Source organism: Eutrigla gurnardus (assembly GCF_963514095.1).
Source record: "Eutrigla gurnardus genome assembly, chromosome: 22".
NCBI classification, from domain to species: Eukaryota; Metazoa; Chordata; class Actinopteri; order Perciformes; family Triglidae; genus Eutrigla; species Eutrigla gurnardus.
Window position 1 is genome coordinate 11,640,267 of NC_139933.1, and position 20,141 is coordinate 11,660,407.

Below are 20,141 nucleotides of genomic sequence, written 5' to 3' on the forward strand. Positions count from 1 at the left end.
AATGCGTGCTTGAATATTGTGTTTAAATGCTTCAGCTCTACTAATCAGACATTGTTTACATGCATCAGAAAATGTTTGCCTGCTCTCAGCTCCAGATACCGGGCCTCATTAAATGCTCTTTTACGCTCAGATTTATTTTTGAGGGATTTAAAAATATTCCTAGGCATAGAAAAGAATGAATGGGGAAATCTTTGATTCACAGAAATGAATATCAGTTGTAATTAATAGGATTAATATCAGAAAATACAACATATTTCAGTTGAATTGTTATTTGAATTAGCATTTTTATGCATCCACCGCTTTTATGCCAGCAATAGCCGCCTTATGTTTTCGGTCATTTGTCCCATTCTTGTGAACAGGATATCTCAGAATGTGGTGGTCAAAGGTCACTGTAACCTCACAATGTTTTTGGACAGACATGGATGTAAACTGCAACATGCCTGGTGGGCGAAGGCGTACAATGTTTCTAAGTTTGAATCTAAAGTGATGTGAGTAGAAACTTTTACTGCTTTTACGTCCTGCTGGTCTGTTCCAATCCATTGTGAAATCGAGGAAAAGCTGGTTGTGCTGCAGCCGTTTCCTTTGTAGCAAAACAACAATATCTCTATTACTGCAGCATCGGGACAAAGAATTAGCTGTGGGTGCACGACAACAAAGTTGCTGCTGGTGTAAGTGCATGGTAATGTTTGATGTTGCTTATCATTCAGAACGGCCTCTTATAGTGGCCATACTAGACACTCTAACGATAATGGTGAAGGAAGTGGCCCATTTCCAGCCTGTGGGTTCTCCTACTGTCCAAGTGAGTTGTAGTCCCTCATTGAAAGACCCCGTTCAGCATCTGTGGCCCCTGGCCGTTGCATTAAAATATATATGACTTTACATTACTCAGCGTGTATTTTTGACAATGCTGATGCATTTTGCATGACCACACCAATGTACAGTGTAGTGTATTTCAAGGCTGCATTTCATAATGGTAATGATTGTGTATCACTCTGCATTATGGAACCAGAAACAATATCTTACAGGCCATTGTTAGTATGTTAACTTAACTCTTACCTCTCTCCTGGTTTAATAGGGGGCTACTCCGGAGAGAGAGGGACTTTAAAAGCAAATAAAACTACATCTAGCTCCCCTGGGCTTTAAAAAAATGCCGTTAAAGCTTTTGGCCTAATACAAGTCCACCGTCCAGGCCATAACCCCTGACCACCACACACACCAGCTGAGCGACAGGGTGACAATGGAGCACGATCAATAAAAATAAGGCCCATAAAATCCGGTCTCCCTCTGATGAACAGACAGGTCCAGGCTCCACATACAATACCTGCACTACACACTCATACGCACTCACACAGACAAACATTCTTGGGAGTTTGGCAACTCATTCTCATAAGTAATTACTCATTTTCCCTCCATGCAGGTAGGTATAAAGTAACACACACATGCAGGCACAGGTCTAGCACTGAGCCCCTATGGAATAACTGAGAACAGCTCTCTGACAGTTACACCAAAGAATGTTACACTGGAATCAAAGACGGTTACGACGGAGCAATGATCCTGCAGGGACAAAGACTGAGGGAAACAGAGCCTCTTGAAGAGGTTTCAGTTCTAAGACATGATACAGCGGACAGTTGCTTGGAACGATCCACGCTAGAGATGTGATGTAAGAGGATTTTAAAGTACCGCTGCATCACCAGCACAGCTAGCCACCAGGAGGCCCTGTGTCGTTTTTGAAGTACGGTTTGTCGTCCATCTCAGTGAGGACGTTGGCGGGGACCAATTTTACAGCTTCATTTCATTCTGAACCCATGTGATCATCATCAAATGTAAAAAAAAGGATGACAAACGAATCCCTTGTGAAGAGTTCAGACACTAGAATTTATGCCTAAGGAGCTTTGAAGCTGGTCCGCCCGCATGTGGCGAAACACTTTGTCAGGTTTTTCCTTTAATTTGTCACTTGGCTGCCACCAGCGCGCCCCTCTCACCTGTCATATCCTGATGCTTTATGCACACCATTCAAGTGGGAACAGGCACACAAACATGTCTGACTTGACCCCTTTCTCTTTACAGGGGTTCATCCATGATGTCCCAGTGTGATTCATGCTAGCGTGCCACATTCCTGAGCAACACTGTTCGTGCAAAGACACATTCCTACTGCTTTTTCAGTGCGGTGCGTGTGTGTGTTCTGGTGTTTTTGCAGTGGTTTTACTTTTATGCTGCACATTACATCCACTGACTCGTAAAAAGGATCATTACAGTAAAAGAAAAATAAGTCATGCTCATGTTATGACAAGCTGTTTTGCAGAGGAGCTTCTCTCTTACTCTTGTATATACTATGGTGCTGGTGTACTATTTTATGATAATTATGTTCTCTGGGTGTATAATTGTCAGTGCCCTTGTGCGTGCTCATGCTTTCTGCGGTGGTTACAGGTCTGTTTGTACATGTCTTGCTCTTAATTTGGAAGTAAACTCTGCAGCAGAAATCTCCAGTGGTCCCAGATCGTCGCCTTGGGTCTCACCTCTGGCTCCCGCGACTGGTGTAATTAGCAAAGTTTTCTTTTGTGTTGCTCTCTTCATTTATGTTTTGGCTCGTCTCCCACAGTATTTGTAGTCTGTCACTGTTAATGAGCGTGTGTGCGAGCGCACAAAGCTGCGAGGAGACATCACACACCCACTGCTCTCTTCGCAGTTTTAACACTCCATTAGATAATTAAGGCGGAGGGGGTGTTTTTGTAACATTTTCAGATGAGACATTGCCATTAATTAGTGTCAAAAGAAAAGAACTGTTTTGTTCAAGCGCTTAAGTACAAAGGGAAACAATCTCTTTACCTTGTCATTGAAGCACTAAATGATCTCTCTTTTTCTCCCTGTGTTTTTTTCCCTGGCAGAGGCTGTTTGACTGCATAGAGGAGGCCCATTCAAGGAGAAGAGCTTTGTCGTGGCATCATGTGATCTGTGCATTCCCTAGGAGCGCTCTGCAGTGGAATAGTGAATCTACGCTCCCTTGGAAGCATCACGACCACCAGCACCAACATTGCCGTTCCCAACCGCAGTCCTCAAAGTCACCTGTTCGTGACTCAACTTGCCTTCTGTCCCCCCCCTTCATCTTGAAGATAAGGAATGACCGTGCTAGTTTCCAGCCTCCCCAACGCCTCTTGCAAATAAGGCCTTTCAGCTTCTTTCAATACCAGAGAAAGGAAGGATAAAACACTCTGTAGTCCTCTTTTATACTTCTACCTTGCGTCTCTTTTTTTTATCTTTGTTTCCTTAGTAACTCAACTCTCAACACACACATTCACTAAACCAGCAGCATTTTTGTGACATCTACAGCAACCATTCAGGACTTACCAAAACCATACGGAGATTTATTTTTTTTACAAACTCAAACCGGCAGTCTTTTGGAATACTCATGCAGCGTTCCTATGGGGGATTAAACCAGTACAGGAATCTACACTGACTCCTCTTTGGCTCTGTTAGATCTTATTACGGTGATTTCTCAGTGAGGTCTGTTTGTGACTGGAGGTGGACTGAGCCATCATGGCTGGGAAGGGCAACCCGCTGCCGGGCCCCCACCTCAACGGCTTTCCCATGCCCACCTACTCCTACTTCTTCCCCCACATGTTGGGGAGCCTGTCGCCACCAGCGCTAGCAGGACTGCCCATCAGTGGATACAGCACCCCCTCACCAGCCAGTAAGTAAACTTTAGATTGTTGACTTCAGATGTGGGGCGCTGCCATCTGGCTTTTGTGCAGGTTGGTTGTTGAGTGGCAGGAAGTGGAAGCAGGCAGATTCAATTTCCTTTGTGTGTGTCCTGGTTTACCTGTGCGGCTGTGGCACACGGTTTCCTGCATATCCCAGCCCCCCCCAACTGTGTGTGTGTTTACATTATGCCTGTGAGTCTGCTGGTATGAGGACGCTTTCATCTCTTCCTGTTTAGATCATTCATATTTGAAAGATGTGTGTGTTGGTTAAACAGAAAGCGACAGCCACGCACAGACACATATGGCCGCACACCCACTTTGCCTCTAGCGATGTCCTTAATTTTCAAGTATACACACAACACACACACACATATGCACACACACACATTATAGCGTCAGCATGGATGACGAGGAAGTGAGGCAGGACAGCCAGAATGCAGCATTGTTTATTTGGGGAACACAAATTTGACAAGCAGTCCTAAAATAAATCTCACGAAAAATATCTTACCTTGATGAACAACCATTTTATACAATCCATCAAAAACTTCAGAACTGTGTAAGGATATTAATAGCTGTTCTTCATTGATTCATACACAAGAAGCCCTGCACAGTAGTGAGAGACGTATTCACAGTACCACCATATAAAAATACTCCATTATAAGGACTGCAATTTCAGTATGAAAAGTCTTCATTATGTACAGTCCTGCATTCAGAATGTTGTATTACTGATGCCTTATATAAGCATTATTTTCATGTCGTAGTTTATGTTAACTCATTTACATGCTGTTGCATAGTTTTGTCACACATCTGTATGATGGTATGTTTTGCTTAAGAAGTGAAGAGAATCTGCCACTACGATGCAATCCTTTTCATACAACTGAGGCAGATTGCAGCACTAAAAACAAAGAAAAATGATATCTCATACTGGCAATTTTCACCAAGTCACATATTAAATCTGAATTTGACACAGAAAATCCTTCAAACGTGTCAAATTGTTTTGGAAAGACGTTATTCTGCCACTGCGCTGGCAGACTTGTTTTCAGAAAACTCATAATGAATGAGTCCAGTTTGTATCGGCAAAGTAATTATATCATATTGCCCTCTAAAATGTAATGGAGTGGAAGTATAACGTAGAATAAATTTATGCAAATGCCCCTCCATCACAGACTAATCAGAGCCCCCCAAGTGCTTTGAAAATCCACTGAAGTGTTGTCATGTACAATCCCCGCATCTCACGGCAGACTGGGCAATATCGACAAACGGCTAGATAATCAATGAAATGGCTGTGGCAGCAGCAGGAATATGAACTAAAGGAATACAGCGGGTGGTGAAAACATGCAGTCAGCGCGTGTTTGTGTATTGGTGTGGACGGGCCTGGCAGACCGTGGCCTCGCTCTCACAGGTTCAGAGGGGGTCAGTGTATTGACTTTCTATCTGCTGGAGTTTGCGTTGGCAGTCCGCGTGGAGGGAAGTGAGGAACAGTTAGTGCCCAGCCCAGTCACTCCCACTTCCCCAATACCAGATACACAAAGTCTGCAGCTCCCATCAGATTCCTCTTTTGACACTGTTGCAAGTGTGCGTGTGTGTGCGTGTGTGTGCGTGTGTGTGCGTGTGTGTGTGTGTGTGTGTGTGTGTGTGTGTCTTTGTTTCTGAATATCTGCGTGTGTGCGTCGGGCTTGCAGTGTTTGCCATGTGGGCCTGCAAGGTCCCTTCCCTTTTGCTTGGACAAACATTTCCTGTCTGTAAACACTGGAGAGCCAGGGACACCGCGGCTTCCTGATGAGCACGCACACACACACACACACACACACACACACACACACACACACACACACACACGCACACACGCGCACACACACACACACACACACACACACCTAGAAACATAATCACAATCTTTGCCCTTCATGCTGGCTCACTTTCTCCCACTCGCGCTCCTCCTTGCATGCAGATAACTGCAGGCGTAATTCCCACACAGAAACAGAAACACGTGCGTCTCCCTCTGTACACATTGTAACACTAACACACCACCTTAAATCCGTTCCCCCCCCCCATCTGGCAGATCATTTCTCTCTCCCACCCTCTTGCTCAAACACTTCTTTTTATTTCTTCTTCTTCTTCTTCTCCTTCTCCACTCTCACATTTTCACACACATACTCCAGCTAAGCCCTCGCCAACCCCATTCAAAGCTGAGCAGTGACGAAAGAGGGGAAGAAAGAGAGTGGATGCTGAGGGAGGGGGAGAGAGTCAGTTTGTTTGGAGCTTGAATGAGAGGAATTTACAGAATGTCAGATTGGAGGCAAGAGAGCCGAGCTTTGGACTTGACAGATTTCAGCATGGTAGAGCTTCCTGTGGAGGCTAAAGTCACATGACATGTTTGTGTGTATACAGTGTGTGACGTGTGTGTGTGTGTGTGTGTGTGCACTTGTCCCCGTGTTTGTGTTCTTGCTGTTGTCCATAAAGATACAAGGTACATTTCTTGTTGCACGTGAACACGATACCTCAGGAACGCCTTGAGCACATTTCTTCACATCTGTTTGCACTCAAGGCACTTTGACCTCACAAAGCACATTTTTTTGCCATATCATCAATATTCAAATTATGACCAACGTCTGAAAGAATAAAATGAGGAAGCGATGAGGTTTCGGACAGATATGGATGTAAACTGCGACTTGATTGGTTGGCAGAGGCATCCAACCATGAGGTGGTAATTGTAGTTCTTCTGTGTATGTGGCCAATCACGTATGATGCAGGTATGGACTGTAGAGGTCAAAAGGTGCTAACAGTCATGAAGTAGTCATATTACTGAACTCATTGGCCATGATGCATCCTGTTCAGTAGACCTTCCCTGTTCTCTGTACACACTCATCCTGCTTCTCTCAGAGTTGTGCAGCTTTTCTGCTCCAACCTCCTTTTGCAAACAACAATAAACCAATTATTTGGACCAAGCAGAGCAGAAGGGTTGATCCAGGCCTACAACACATTCTCTCTCTCTCTCTCTCTCTCTCTCTCTCTCCCTCTCTCTCTCTCTCTCTCTCTCTCTCTCTCCCTCTCTCCCTCTCTCTCTCTCTCTCTCTCTCTCTCCTGGGTTATGTCTTCACATCACATTATCTGAAAATCATCAGGTTAGGTTACGCACCGGGGCAGATCAGTTGCAGATATTGATATAACATTTATTGCCTGCAGCTTTATTAATTAACTGAATATTATCACTATAGATTGATCACACTCGCACGCCCGCTGCATTGAACACGGCCCAAAATCCACATCCACCAGAACGTGCTCATGACGCACACGCACACGGGTGCGCAACTTTCATTAGCCTTTTTCCGATTAAATCCTTTGTGCCGCGTGTCCGAATGAATATGGATTTATCTGGCAATAACACCCCATCTATTGATCCCGTTATTATCATTAAAGCCTTCCGCTGTCTGTCACCACCTCTAACACCGCACTATTACATTAGCGCGGTGTTATGAGTGATCAAAATGAATGGAGCCAGCTTTCTACCCGCTGCCACAGCGGACTAATTGGCTTTTCCCCACAGAGTGCTCTTGTTTCGGCAGCTGCAGTAATTGCTCTGTACAGGAGCGTTAACTCGGATGGCTAATGCACACAAGCACTGTCTCTTTTGACTTATTAGGGAATATTTACGACATTTAGGAATGTACTTTTTGGCCACTATAAGAAATATGAAAGGATATTTTCAGTCCTCAAGTGTGTGTGTGTGTGTGTGTGTGTCACCTATCCCATTAAACAGCCCATGGTGGAATGCTCTGACCATGGGTAAATATGGATATGGTAATGTTGGGCAGAGTTTGTGTTTGCGAGGTTGCCTGTGTGTATGTGCTGGTTGCTGGACAGACAGGTGGTTCCTCTCTGCCCCGGTGGTCTGCAGGAATCAAGGGGGCTTGTCAGTACGCTCCATGGGTGGCAAGAACACACTTTTTTCTCCCCCCCCCACATACACAGGCGGTTCGAGAGGCGGGGAAAAGCATAATGACAGTGAGGAACACTTGCGGCAGGAATCCAAAGTGTGCGTGGATACGACACAAAGACGCGAGCTATTGACTGAAGCACTTTTCTACCAGGCGAGCGGGTACCGGTCACGCTCACAGAAGCAGTACCTCGGGGGAGCTGCTTGTCATTATTGGAAAGACATTTCATGGGTGCCGATACTCTGATGGCGAGGATGGAGGCTTATTAAAAGTGGCGTGTAAAACACATCTAGCATAGCAACGTAGCATCCATTCACCCCAGCTTAATGGCCTTGTTAATTAACTGCAGAGAGCTGGAAGGCTGAAAAATGTGCACGAGGGCCGTGCTGTTCTTTCAATTTCAAAGAATGGAGATCCTTGGCGCATCGCAAGGTAGTTGAAGAGTTTGACTTTGATCACAAGCAAAACCTCTCAAGCATTGAATAAATTAACCAGTGGCATTGTGTTGTACACTGTATATATGAGTGTAACTGTCTGAGCTGAGGCAGGATAACACACTCCCATCTTGTGCGGCTATTTGAAAAAACAATGCAGTTGTGTATTTGAGTGTTATTCATTAGAACGACGGCAAAATCGCCCTAAGAAAGCAAGTCTGCTGAGAAGGGAAAGCAAAAAGATGAGAGAGACGAACGGAATCAGAGAGGGATAGAGACACGGAGATGCAGGCCTTCTGTGAGCAGATGTGACAGGAGTGGGAGCCCCAGGCACACACACATATACACACACGTACACACATTGACGCACACACACACACACACACACACACACTCTGGCTTTGGCAGCACTCGTGTCTCGTGCCAGGATCATGTGCCAAAAACACAAGCAGGCTTAGCCAAAAGGGGTTCCCACAAGAAAACCCATCACCTTCTCCTTCGGCCCTCCGGCCTTCCCTCATATCCATTCTTCCTCTCTCCCTTCTTGGCTCCAGCACATATCTTGTTCTCTCTTCTCATTTCTCCGGGCCCGTTCTTCTTCCCCCCCTCCATCACCGCTTTCTCTGTTTGTCTTCTTTTCTTACCCGTTCCATCCGTCCCTGTCCGCTCCACTCCTTTCCACACTTTCTTTCTTTCGTCATATACCTGATCACCCCCCCTCCCTTCCACACACACACACACACACACACACACACACACACACACACACACACACACACACACTCTCCACTCCACACCTCTCTCGTATTCTCTATTATCCTCCTTTCTTCCCACCCTCCCTTTCTCCACATTAGGACTTGACAGAGCTATCATTACCCTGCCACCTATTTACTCGCAGCCTGTTATTTTCCATTTGGTTTGAGGGGACCTGGGGCCAAATCCCTGCCCAGAATACTTGATCCTAGCCACAGGATTTATCCCTGTGTGGCTTTGGCGAGTGGGGTCCACTCACCCACCCCACGTTCTTTGCCCCTCTCTCTCTCTCTCTCTCTCTCTCTCTCTCTCTCTCTCTCATTCTGTCTTTCTTTCTATAGGTTTTTTTCCCTTCCATGGCCGCTTATGCAAATACAGGCCCTCCTTTTCAAAGAGCTGTCTGCCCATAATCCGATGGATGGCTCCATTTTGAGTGTACACACACACACACACACACAGAAATGCAGAATGCATCACACACTCTATTAGGAATACAAGGACACATGCTATCTTGCATAAACATTCACACCAACTGGCACATGCATGCACACATGCGTACAGATACAAGTACACACACACACACACACACACACACACTGACTATGCGTGCAGAGAGAAAGCCCTCCACTGCAGCATGGGTGTTATGTTCTGAGCAGGGAGCGCTTTAAGCTGTAGTTGGGCCATAACAACTTCAAAACCAGCAGGCTGTCGCCAGCAGCCATGCAGCACTCAGTTGGGTAAACACTGGCATAATCTAAATCTCTCTCTGATGTGCCAGCGCAAGTATCTTTATTTCTGCTCTCTTCAAAGGCGCCGCAAGGAAGTCAAGACAAGGGTAAAGCGATAAGAACTGCTCCTTTTTTATTTCTCTCTCCTCTCTGCGGCTTTCCTATCCTTTTCTTCAACCCACTCTCCCACTGACCCCCTTCTCCTTCCTTTTATCTCTTGTCCCCTCCCCACACTCTCTCACACACACACACACACACACACACACACACACACACACACACACACGTGTCTCCATCGTCTTATGCCCTTTTTCAGTACCCATTGCGCACAGCCATAATTCACACTGCCGCATACATTCAAATGTCAATGACTCTCTCACGGGCATCATTCCTCTATTGTCTTTTCATAAGCAGCAGGAATGACGGCACCTGTAAAATCTAGGACAGTTACCTAATGGAGGAGACAAGGGAGGGGAGGAAGGAAAGGAAACGGTCGAGGGGAGCTTCTGGGAGGCTGTGCAGGTCTGTCCTGCACAGCCTCGGAGAGTGATTGAATTATCAAGCAGAGCTTTGCTTGTTGTCCAAGGGGGTTTCAGAGGGAAAGCCATTTTCTCAGCGGCTAATGCGCTTTTTCAGCCTAGCACAATGGCTAGCTGTGTTGCGCAAAGGGGCTAAGAGAGCTTTGTTTGGCCAGAGCTTATGGGGCCACCAGCTCTCTCTTGGCACCTCTTTAAGGGGCCCCTGGCCACACTTAACCTCAAGCCTGTCTGCTAGCATTAGCACAGAGTCCCCTCAGAATGGAAAGATAATGCACCGTTGAGAGCGCCAGCACATGCAATGATGCAATGGTTGGATGCCAGATATGTGTGGATAAGGGATGCACCAACTTAATATATTTTGTCCCTAAAATCAATGAATAATCATGGATAAGTGTTGCCAGATTTCGTACAGACAAACACGACGGCTTGTCTGGAAACTTGCTCTTAGATTCTGAAAAAAGTACGCCGAAATGTGTTTCTGAAACCATTCGAGGCATGAAATAAGCCATGCATGCTGAATCTGTCTTCATTTTAGATTAACAGCAGTTAGTTTAAAGGTTGTTCAGGAATTTCCAGAGGCAGCAAGTAATTTTTGGCAATGGTTTATGGGATATGCTTCCTTCATGCTTAAAATAATTATGTACACAGTCTTGATCCTTTGCCATTTTCTCTCTTTTCCAATTTCTTTTGATCAATCAAATTCTTTATTCTCGCAATTAATATTGTTGTTGGTATTTTTGGCAAATATAAATGTAATTAATTGATATTTGCGTGACTTGTATGCATCATCACATCTCCTTTTGTCCTCCTTCTGGTTAATTGAGTTATTGAAGCTGTGGTATTAATGAGGGTTTTCATAGCATTTAATGTAAATGCAAAAAGATGAAGTCCCTGAATTGAAACAGTGCAGTGAGAAATGTTTCCTCCCCTATGGAAGGAACAATGAGCATGCCAAAAAACAGTCACATGTTGGATTGTGATTATTACTGGTGGAGAGGGAAAAGAAACACTGCCATATGCGCTCCAGACGGGATTAAAATCACCAATCAGCACATGCAATATTAAAATCAGCGAACCTCCCTTACATAAATAAATTCCATCTGAATAGTGTTTCCTGTGTGAATGCGCTGCACGGAGCACAGATGTGGGGCGTAAATTCGGCAATGATATGAGGTCTGCAGGTACTTCTGGTCCACTGGAATCAGAGCTTGTGTCTTATTTGAACACAATCAGAAATACAGTTTGGATCTCTGATATATTAGGTACATCTCTCTGATCTCTCTTTTCCCCCGTGGCCTCGCTCCTCTCCTTTTCATCGGGGACAAACAGCTGTTCAGCACCAGCCTGAGCGCTTGCTTACTCTTTCTGCTACCGACACACACATATTCCTATTCCCCTTTTATTGCTGTGTCCTCATCGTTCTCGTTTTACGCCCTGTACGTAGGCTCACACTAGGTGGACGGACAGGACGTCATTAGTGACACAGCTTTGCCCCTCCGATTGAAATGGCCTCCTAAACAACTGGTGTACATTAGGCCTTGATGAGTCCCTTAATTTAGTCTGCCTCATGCAACAAACAGATGTTCACACCAGCCACTTACATTGTGTGCCAGGAAAGTGGCAGCCCCATCAGCCATTTTTGTATATTTCCTTTTTTACCCTCACTGTCATAATGTGAACTGTTGAACAAAACGTGAAGCGTGCTGTGGCACAACACACAACACAGGGAGCGGGTTGTGATTAATCTCTGCCTGTAACCCACCGTCGTGTCAGAAGGATTACGCACTGTGGGATTCTCAGTGTTGTTGTTGTTGTTGTTGAACTGGTCAGATCCGGTGGAGTTGCTGAGGAATTCCACAAAAAATGACATTGACTGATCTTCGTGCTAAGATAAAAAAAAATAAGAAAAACTCAGGTCTTAAACTGGAACAGATGCACGCACACACACGCACACACACACACACACACGCACACGCACACACACACACACACACACACACACACACACACACACACACACACACGCGCGCGCGCGCGGACACAGAAGATACTTGCACTGACTGTAACAAAATATTTCCTTTGTCTCCTCAGTCAGACGGACACGCATGCTTGAATGAGGAATCTACTGTATGAGGGGGTTAGTATTTGAATTGTGGCAGACCTCCCAAATGGGTGTTGAAGTTTACACAATGCACATTTTGACGAAGCACATTACACAATCAGTCTTTTGATTAGCCACTTGTTTTGAGTCCGCCGAAGAGAAACCTAAAACAGACAAAATATCCCACAGCATGCAATCCGGGACAATCATGGTTTGTCATCGGAAATGTTCCTCTGAGGGTCAGGAGGGGCCAAACCAGCCACAGCTCTTATGTAATCCTTTTTAGGATCTGTGTGTCCGTCTGACTCACTAACCACTGAACACGTGATCGAAACGATGTCTAAGTTCCAATATCCTCTAAGTGAGCACACAAACTGGGACTCAGCGACGAGCCGAGAGATAGAGGGCCGCTACATACCTAAAGGTCAAACCCTAGACCTCCCCCTCTGACCCGGAGACCCCTCTAATCACTCATTCTTTGAAAGAAACAGACAAGACTGAAGAGGAAGAGGGAGAGAAAGATCAAGGGAGGGGGGTGAAGAGGGACGTGAAGAGCCCCTGCAGGCATCTTAAATCACGGCAGGCCCAGGCATACCCTTAAGAATCAAGAGCGATTCACACTTTCCACAAATGACCACCGACTTAGGTAAATACAGCCTGAAGCAGGAGTAACGGCAGTGAGGGACTCGCTGTTACCTCTCTCCATTCAGCGGAATCGCCTCAACATATTTTCATTTTCTCAGACGTCTGTTTTAATTGTGCACGTGCAGTTTCAATGATTTGTTTCATAAACTTGTGTTTATGGCCCCGAATGTAGGTTTAATTTCTCTGTTTACTGTTAACACACACACACACACACAGCAAAACCAAGGGAGGGAGAGGTCAGGTGGTGCCAAAGATGGGATTTCGCTGATTCAATATTTACTCATCAAACACAACTATTTCCTGTAAGCACTTGGCCAAACTCTCCCTTTCACCGCCTCGCTCTTTTGCTTTTTGTCCACTTGTGTTTTATCTCCTCTCCTTTCCTCCCCCTCAGGCCATCTTTCTGGCCCATTGCCTTTCAACGTACGTTTTTATTTCCTGCGTCTCCTATCTCATCCTCCTTCCTGTCCTTCTCTCCCGTCATCCTTGTCTTCCTTTCATTTTCGTGACCCTGCTATCTGTCTCCCCTCCCCTCCCCCACAATCCAAAAGAAATTAGACACTGAATAAGCAGAGAGCAAACATCCGCCTATCCACCCGCCCATCTATCTCTTTGAGTTTCAAATAGGGCTGATAATCTAGCTGTGTACACAGTGTGGGTGAGCTGGCTTGACTCTGGGAGTTATGTTGCTTTAAATATTACACTAAATGATGTTCTCATGGGTGTGTGCAAGACAAGTGAGTGTGTTTTAGCATTTGATTAACTCCAGGAAATGTCCACACCTTTAATTTTTCTGCGTGCAAGTTTGTCTTTCTTTGTCTCTGTGGGTTTGCCTGTGCAAATGTGCACAATATATATATAGGCAATATATATATACACACGCAGTAAACCACAGCCATAAGCAGTGTGAGTACAGCAAGTGTATGAGCACGTTTCTGGAGAGCATTATGGGCTATTCTGCTGGGAAGACAACTATATGGCCTCTCTGAAAAAAAAAAAAAAAAACTGAAGGCGCTCCGGCAGATGTGCTGTCAAAGCTGGCGTCTTTCAGCCCTTTGAAAAATAGGTTTTATGTCAAAACCAGCCCGCTTGGACTGAAGGTACACATGGAAAGTAGTGGAAGAGCTCCGGGGAAAACATTTTGAGGGGAAATATTTTAAGTCTTTATCATGAAGGTAGTCGTCTGTCGGTGCAGCCCAGACGCTGACATAGTCTTCTCTTGTGGTGCTCGTGCGCATGCTCGTGCTTGTTTGTGCGTACACATCCCTCCATGTCGTGCTGTGTCGTTCATCCCACCCAAGGCTGGTACACTTGTGCCACGCTGCTGTACCTGAATGGGCTGTAAATAGCCCTCATTCCTTCTAAAAGTCCTTGGTTGTCCATTAATTTCCATTAATTCTTCCCCTCATCTCGTCCTCTTCTTTTTGCGTTGTTGTGGCACTGAGTTTCTGCTTACATAATTTTCTCTTATAGCCTTGGGAGGGGGGCAGTTCCATCCATGTGCTCCGTCTCTTCTCTGGCTTGTGCCCATCATACACAAAGGATACGTTTTACAGCGGAAATTGAATTATGGCACTAATATGTTTGGCGGGCACTTCAGATAGAAAGACCAATTTACCGATGCACAAACAGCCTTTCAACAATCTACTCCCCTCCACATAGATATTTTTTTATAAAAACAAATGCTTGTCTTTTCTTGGCCTATTCATCTCTCTGGACATACACGAACAAATGTTGCTTTTTACTTTTGTTGTTCCAGACAAGGATGCAGGGAACAAAACTAAAATAGGCTCCCCATTGGTCACAGTTTGATAGGAGGCAATTAATAATGTCACATGATTGGTTGAATGTCAAAGGAAACTCTTCCTTGTGTGTTTTCCCCCAAAGTTAGATTTAATTTGAGGAAAAACAGCTTATTTGCTTTTTATTGCTTTTCTTTTCTTCTTCTGAGAGTTGGATTTTGAGGATTCATTTGTTATGTATATGTATGGACATATGAAGCTGCCCCGAGCGGCCGGTTTGCTTAGCTTAGCGTAAAGACTGTAAATGGGGGCGAACAGCTAGCCTGGCCCTTTCCAAAGGTAACAAAATCTGCCTTAATAGCACGTCTAAAGCTCATTAATTGCTATGTCATATCTCTGTTGTCAGTATCTTGTATATCTAATTGGCTGCTGGCTGAACAGTCGCTTCATGTTTACTAGACAAATGTGGGAGCTTGCAAGTAGGTTTATTGAAATGGTCACAATGATAATTATGACATTAGGCTTGTAGTGCCATCATCGGAAAGAGTATGCAAGGGTGTTTTTATACAAGCTACATGCAAAGGCCTTCACAGGGTTGAAGACTTTTGTCAGGAGTACCTCAGGTGTTGTGTTTCAGGACTTTGAGAAGGCAATGGAATGAATGCTCGCTCACACACACACATACGCACACACACTTGTACGCGCGCACACACACACACACACTGGGGGAAGTTCACTCCTCACTCGACTTCAAAGCTAGCTGTCCCTTGAGGAACTTCAAACGCTGGGAAGGCCATTAAAAGACAAAAATTATTTTCTGTAAGGTCGTGATTTATTTGATTGAAAAAAGAAACCACGAACCCAACAGACATTATTTTCCCTTCCCAGGGCCTGCTTTACCAGGCAGAACCCAAAATTGCTACCAGGTGGGAATCCTCTTAAGAGCAGAGAGGCTCAGCCCTGAAGAGCCCAAGCGTTCTCGCTCAGTCTTCGACTGCATATCTAATTTTGTCTCCGCATCTTTCTCTTTCACCACCTCAGCGCGTCACCCCTTCATTAACAAGTAAGAATAAATGTATACGCATTAACCGCTCTGTTATGAGGCGCGCACGTTCGGCGATAGCCTTCGCCTGAGAGAGAGCCCCCCCTCCCCTACAACCATCAGTCAGTGGAGAAAAGATAAAAGAGATGGAAAAGGGGTGTACTGAGTGTGTTTGAGAGAAATGAGGAGGCAGTGAAATCCAAGCTCCGAGAGAGAGAGTGATGGACGTGATGGAGCTTGATGGAGTGCGTGTTGTGAGACGGCGACAGGTGAAAAGTTTGAGGGAATGAATTAAGAGAGTGTGTGGAGTGTCCTCTCAAGGAGAAGTGAAGGGGGGGCAGCACTTGAAAGAGATCAGAGATTGATGGGAGCAGGACATGCAGACAGGTAGACTCAGGATGCTAAATTGAATCCTTGCTACTTGAATATTAAATTATGCTGCGTGGTCCATTTTGTTGTTTGGCGTCCTTTGCTTATTGCTTGGTCAAATGAACAAACAAGATGTTATCCGTGCAGACCCACAGCGGTCGGATGGCAAACAGCAGAATTTTCCAGCAACCGTAGTCGTAATGTAACAATGGAGCTTGAAGATTATGGGGAAATTTAGGAAACTGGTGGAACTCACATCATTCATCATGAAACAGTTGCTGCGATGCCTGTGAATATCGTATAAAGAACATCAAAGATACTGTTATTTGATATATATATGTGTTCAATCTGCACCGTGGGTTTGTTTTTGACTCAGAACTCAGTCGTCGTCTTTCTGTTATTTCAGTACATCCATAACGCCCTGGGACTTTTTCATTTCAAGTCGAAACATTTGTTTCCCACAAGGACACAAGGTCTCACCACCATGAGCAAATTTGCGTGTACTCATGACCACTGGCTCCTTTCAGTTGACTTTGTGTGTCTAAAATGTACTTCATGTCCTGTCTGAACATAGCCTGGGAGCTTCTGAAGATGAACCGACCCTTTAATTTGAACTGTGACAATGAATGAAAGCAGCCAATTGGACATCCAGAACATCCACTTGTCTAACCATTGATGTGCGAACCAAGGAGTTCCCCTGGAGGGTTGGTCTGAATGAGAAGCAAACTAATCAACGTTTGTGTACATGTTGTAATGTGGCCTCGGCACCGAGAGTCAACAACAAAACAACAGTCAAAGAAGGTACGGGTAAAGAAGACATGTTTAATAATGGGAGGATTTTAAAGGCTTATGAAATGCCAAGTCACTGCACAAGGCTGGTCTGTACAGGTCTGGAAATGTAATCTCAACTCCACCAACAAAAAACACGTTCACGCCATCTTTACATTAGCGAGATAAGCAGCGTGTTGTGAGTTATTGTATGGTATGCACGCCTGCACGTACTGCATGTATTCAGCCACAGCGCCGTGTTGTTGTTATGTCTTATAAATGGCTGAGGAAGCCCGCATGTTGCCGCAGACAGAACTGGAGGGAGTTGTTGTTTTCTTTGCATATTAGTTGAGGTTTGTGCTTCTGTGAATGTTGACTCGGCTCTGTTTGTCTTTGTGCGTTTGAGCGAAGGAACGGCAGACTGGAAGTGAAATGAAAATGTGTTTTTTTTCGCAGCTTTACAGGCCGACATTTTCACAGACAGGCTCGCGGTTAGGGGCGCCTCGGCCGCTCGCCGCTTCGCTCATTTCATCCTTCCATGCGGACATCCCCGCTGTTGGTTTACGAGTGTGTATCCTAGCGTGTGCAGCGCTGATGAAATTGCGTCTCCTCCTCCTCCTCGTCCTCCCTCCTCCTAATGTTATCTCACTTCCTCTGGGCCCCTGACAAACCCACCAAACAGGGAGAAAATGGAGCGCTTTATTGGGACGCCTGTCAGGACTCCCCCTGGATTTATGGCCAACAGACAGTGTTTATCACTCAGCCGAGAGGCAGAGTAAGAAAGGGAGGGGGGGAGAAAAACAGGGTAAAAGGAACAGAGCACCCCTATCCTCCATTTACACGAAGAACCGCCCAAACTGACTGGAACCATTTCTGGAAAAGGATCATTAAACGATTACACTGCTAACATCTTGAACACATTTGCAGGACAAACCAGTGCCACTGGAGATGATTGTTGTTGCATTCGTCATGTCAACTGTTCAAGGTTGTCGAAAAGTAATCACACATTTTTTTTTGCTTGTTTGCAGAAGGCAAAGCCAGTGGAATAAACATAATTTCTGTTGCTTTGATTGATCAACAACGGATGGTGACGACGTGCTCACAGAGTGGAGTCGTGTTCCCTTTTGTTTTTGCAGGGAATTAGCCTCTGGTGGTTCTTGTTATAGTATTTCAATGCTGCTGAAGGTTCTTTGAGTCTGTCTCTAAGGTTCCAGCAAACAAGGTAAAACATTTTTTTTTTGTATCCAAACAAATAGACTAAATGGGATAAACATGTTGTTTTTCAGACATATTCAGGTTGAACAATGTTGTCCAAGGTCCTTTGTTGAATGACTCAAGAACAAGAGGCAAGGTCTATAATCCATTATATTCCATTCCCCCTTAACATTTCCACATGGTCCATGTCTATATTGTTCCTCTGTTTGTTTTCTTCTCTCTCTATTGATTCTGTTGCCCTTAGCCAGCTCTTAGTCATGATTCAGTGGTCATATGCTCAGCAGATAGCTTATATCTTGGTTCTTCATTAGAACGAAAGCATAATATTTATGTCAAGCTGTTCTGTTTTGTGGCTATTGTGTGTCATTAATTATTTCCAGTGACTTGTGTAAATTGTGCTTATCTTTTCTGTAGCTACAGAGAGATCGCTGAGTCTTCATGCAGCGTATACAGTTGTATTCTAGGCACCGTCCACATACTGTGCTGCTTCATTGATACTGATTCACGGTCACAGTAAGCCTTATTTATTACGATGCTTTGCGGTGTCCCGACATTAATTAGCGCCTACGGTTTTCATTCGACAGCAGTGATCTAGCGATCGCTTATAATAATTCCAACTGCCAAAAGTGACAGCAATAACTTAACTCATCACGTCCTCGATTGAGGAAATCTTGAGCACAAGTAGTCATGGTGTTCTCGTCGCCACAATCTTTTCGCTTCATGTGACGTAAATTGCGTCATCTGCTCATGTCTGCGAGGATCGGCGGGGACGGTCCACATGCTGCTCATGTGCACATGACGGCGTTTCTGTCACGCGGACCCTCATGACTATGTCTACATGAAAAGTGTAATTTCCCTTAGCAAGGTCACAATTCATGACTGTGTGGACAATGCACACACACACACACACACACACACACAAAATGCATGGACACATCCGTGCATGCAGATGCCTCATGTGGTATAAACAGGACGTTGTGCATGATCACTACGCATTTCCGCATAGGTCTCGGCATGTATCCGTCCTTTAGCCGTTAGCAGGATGTCTCCTCCTCAGTTTTTTACGAAATCATTTGTACCAGCTTTTAACACGCTTGGCGGTTGCAAAAGAACGTTGCAGCACTGCTCACTATAGTACGCATATGCACGTTGCTATACAACAGGAATCCTTACAGTGCAGAAGTTAGCATACCTGCTACATGCTAACTAAAATGCAAGAGAATGCCACATGTCGGTCCGACGCGGCAGCATGGTGGCGCAGAGGAACCCGCCGCCATACTAAACAAACTGTGATCTTATTAGCCTAAACTATTTATAAAAGAGTCTCTGGAGAGAGTTCACAGCCCTTCATCTTCTACTTCCTCCTCTCGCCATCCTCTATCTCTGTCAGCTGAGAGGATGAATTATGACGGAACCTCTGCACAGGCTTTTAGTGAAGGGGAAAGGAGGAGGGGAGGGAGGGAGGGAGGGAGGGAGGGGGAAAAGCGGGTTAACGGAGTCATTAACACATGATGATTTAACTGGTTTGATTTAGTGCCACGCTATGCTTTTCTGGCATCTTAGGCTATCCTCCTGTGGATTGGAGGGGGGGGGGAAGAGTTTTCTTTTCCCTCGCAACATCCTTCCTTCCTGCCCCTGAGGAGTTCCCCTCTGTGTGCTCTTACACCGCTTCCCTTAACTCACCTTCTCTCGCCCTCCTTTTCTTTCGTGCATCTTCTCCACCTAACACCCCCCCCCCCCTTTTTTTTTATCATGTTCCCTCCACCTTTTATTGCGACGCTCACTTTCTTCCTCTCATTTTCTTTTACTCCGTCTCCTCCCCAGTGTTCATTTGTATTAAGATTTAATGCCCCAAAACAAGCTTTTTGTGTCGGCCCACTGAGAGAGTCAGCGGGGGCGCTCTGTTCTCCCTTCTGTCTCTGCTGTGAGAATCGCTCTCAAAGCTGCTTAGGCACACACGCACACACACACACACACACACACACACACACACACACACACACACACACACACAGAGGCACTCACGGGGCGCTTGTGTTTTGGACACAGAAATACACACTCTCAGGCGTACACACACGCAGTCTCACTCATTTTAGAACACGCTGCGCCTGAGCATGGTGTCATCCAGGCCCTACAGGAGTGTGTGTGTGTGTGTGTGTGTATGCCACA

General features: G+C 45.3%; 1 protein-coding gene across 5 annotated transcripts in view; it reads left to right on the forward strand.

The window, feature by feature from the left end:
* raraa (retinoic acid receptor, alpha a) overlaps positions 1-20,141 on the forward strand; it is a 132,226-nt gene that overhangs the window by 56,431 nt on the left and 55,654 nt on the right. For all 5 annotated transcript variants that reach the window (XM_084039619.1, XM_084039618.1, XM_084039621.1 and 2 more), the window contains one exon: positions 2,886-3,688. In XM_084039619.1, the coding sequence (XP_083895745.1) occupies positions 3,535-3,688 (154 nt within the window). In that variant the 5' untranslated portion in view covers positions 2,886-3,534. The remainder of the gene's footprint in view (positions 1-2,885; positions 3,689-20,141) is intronic.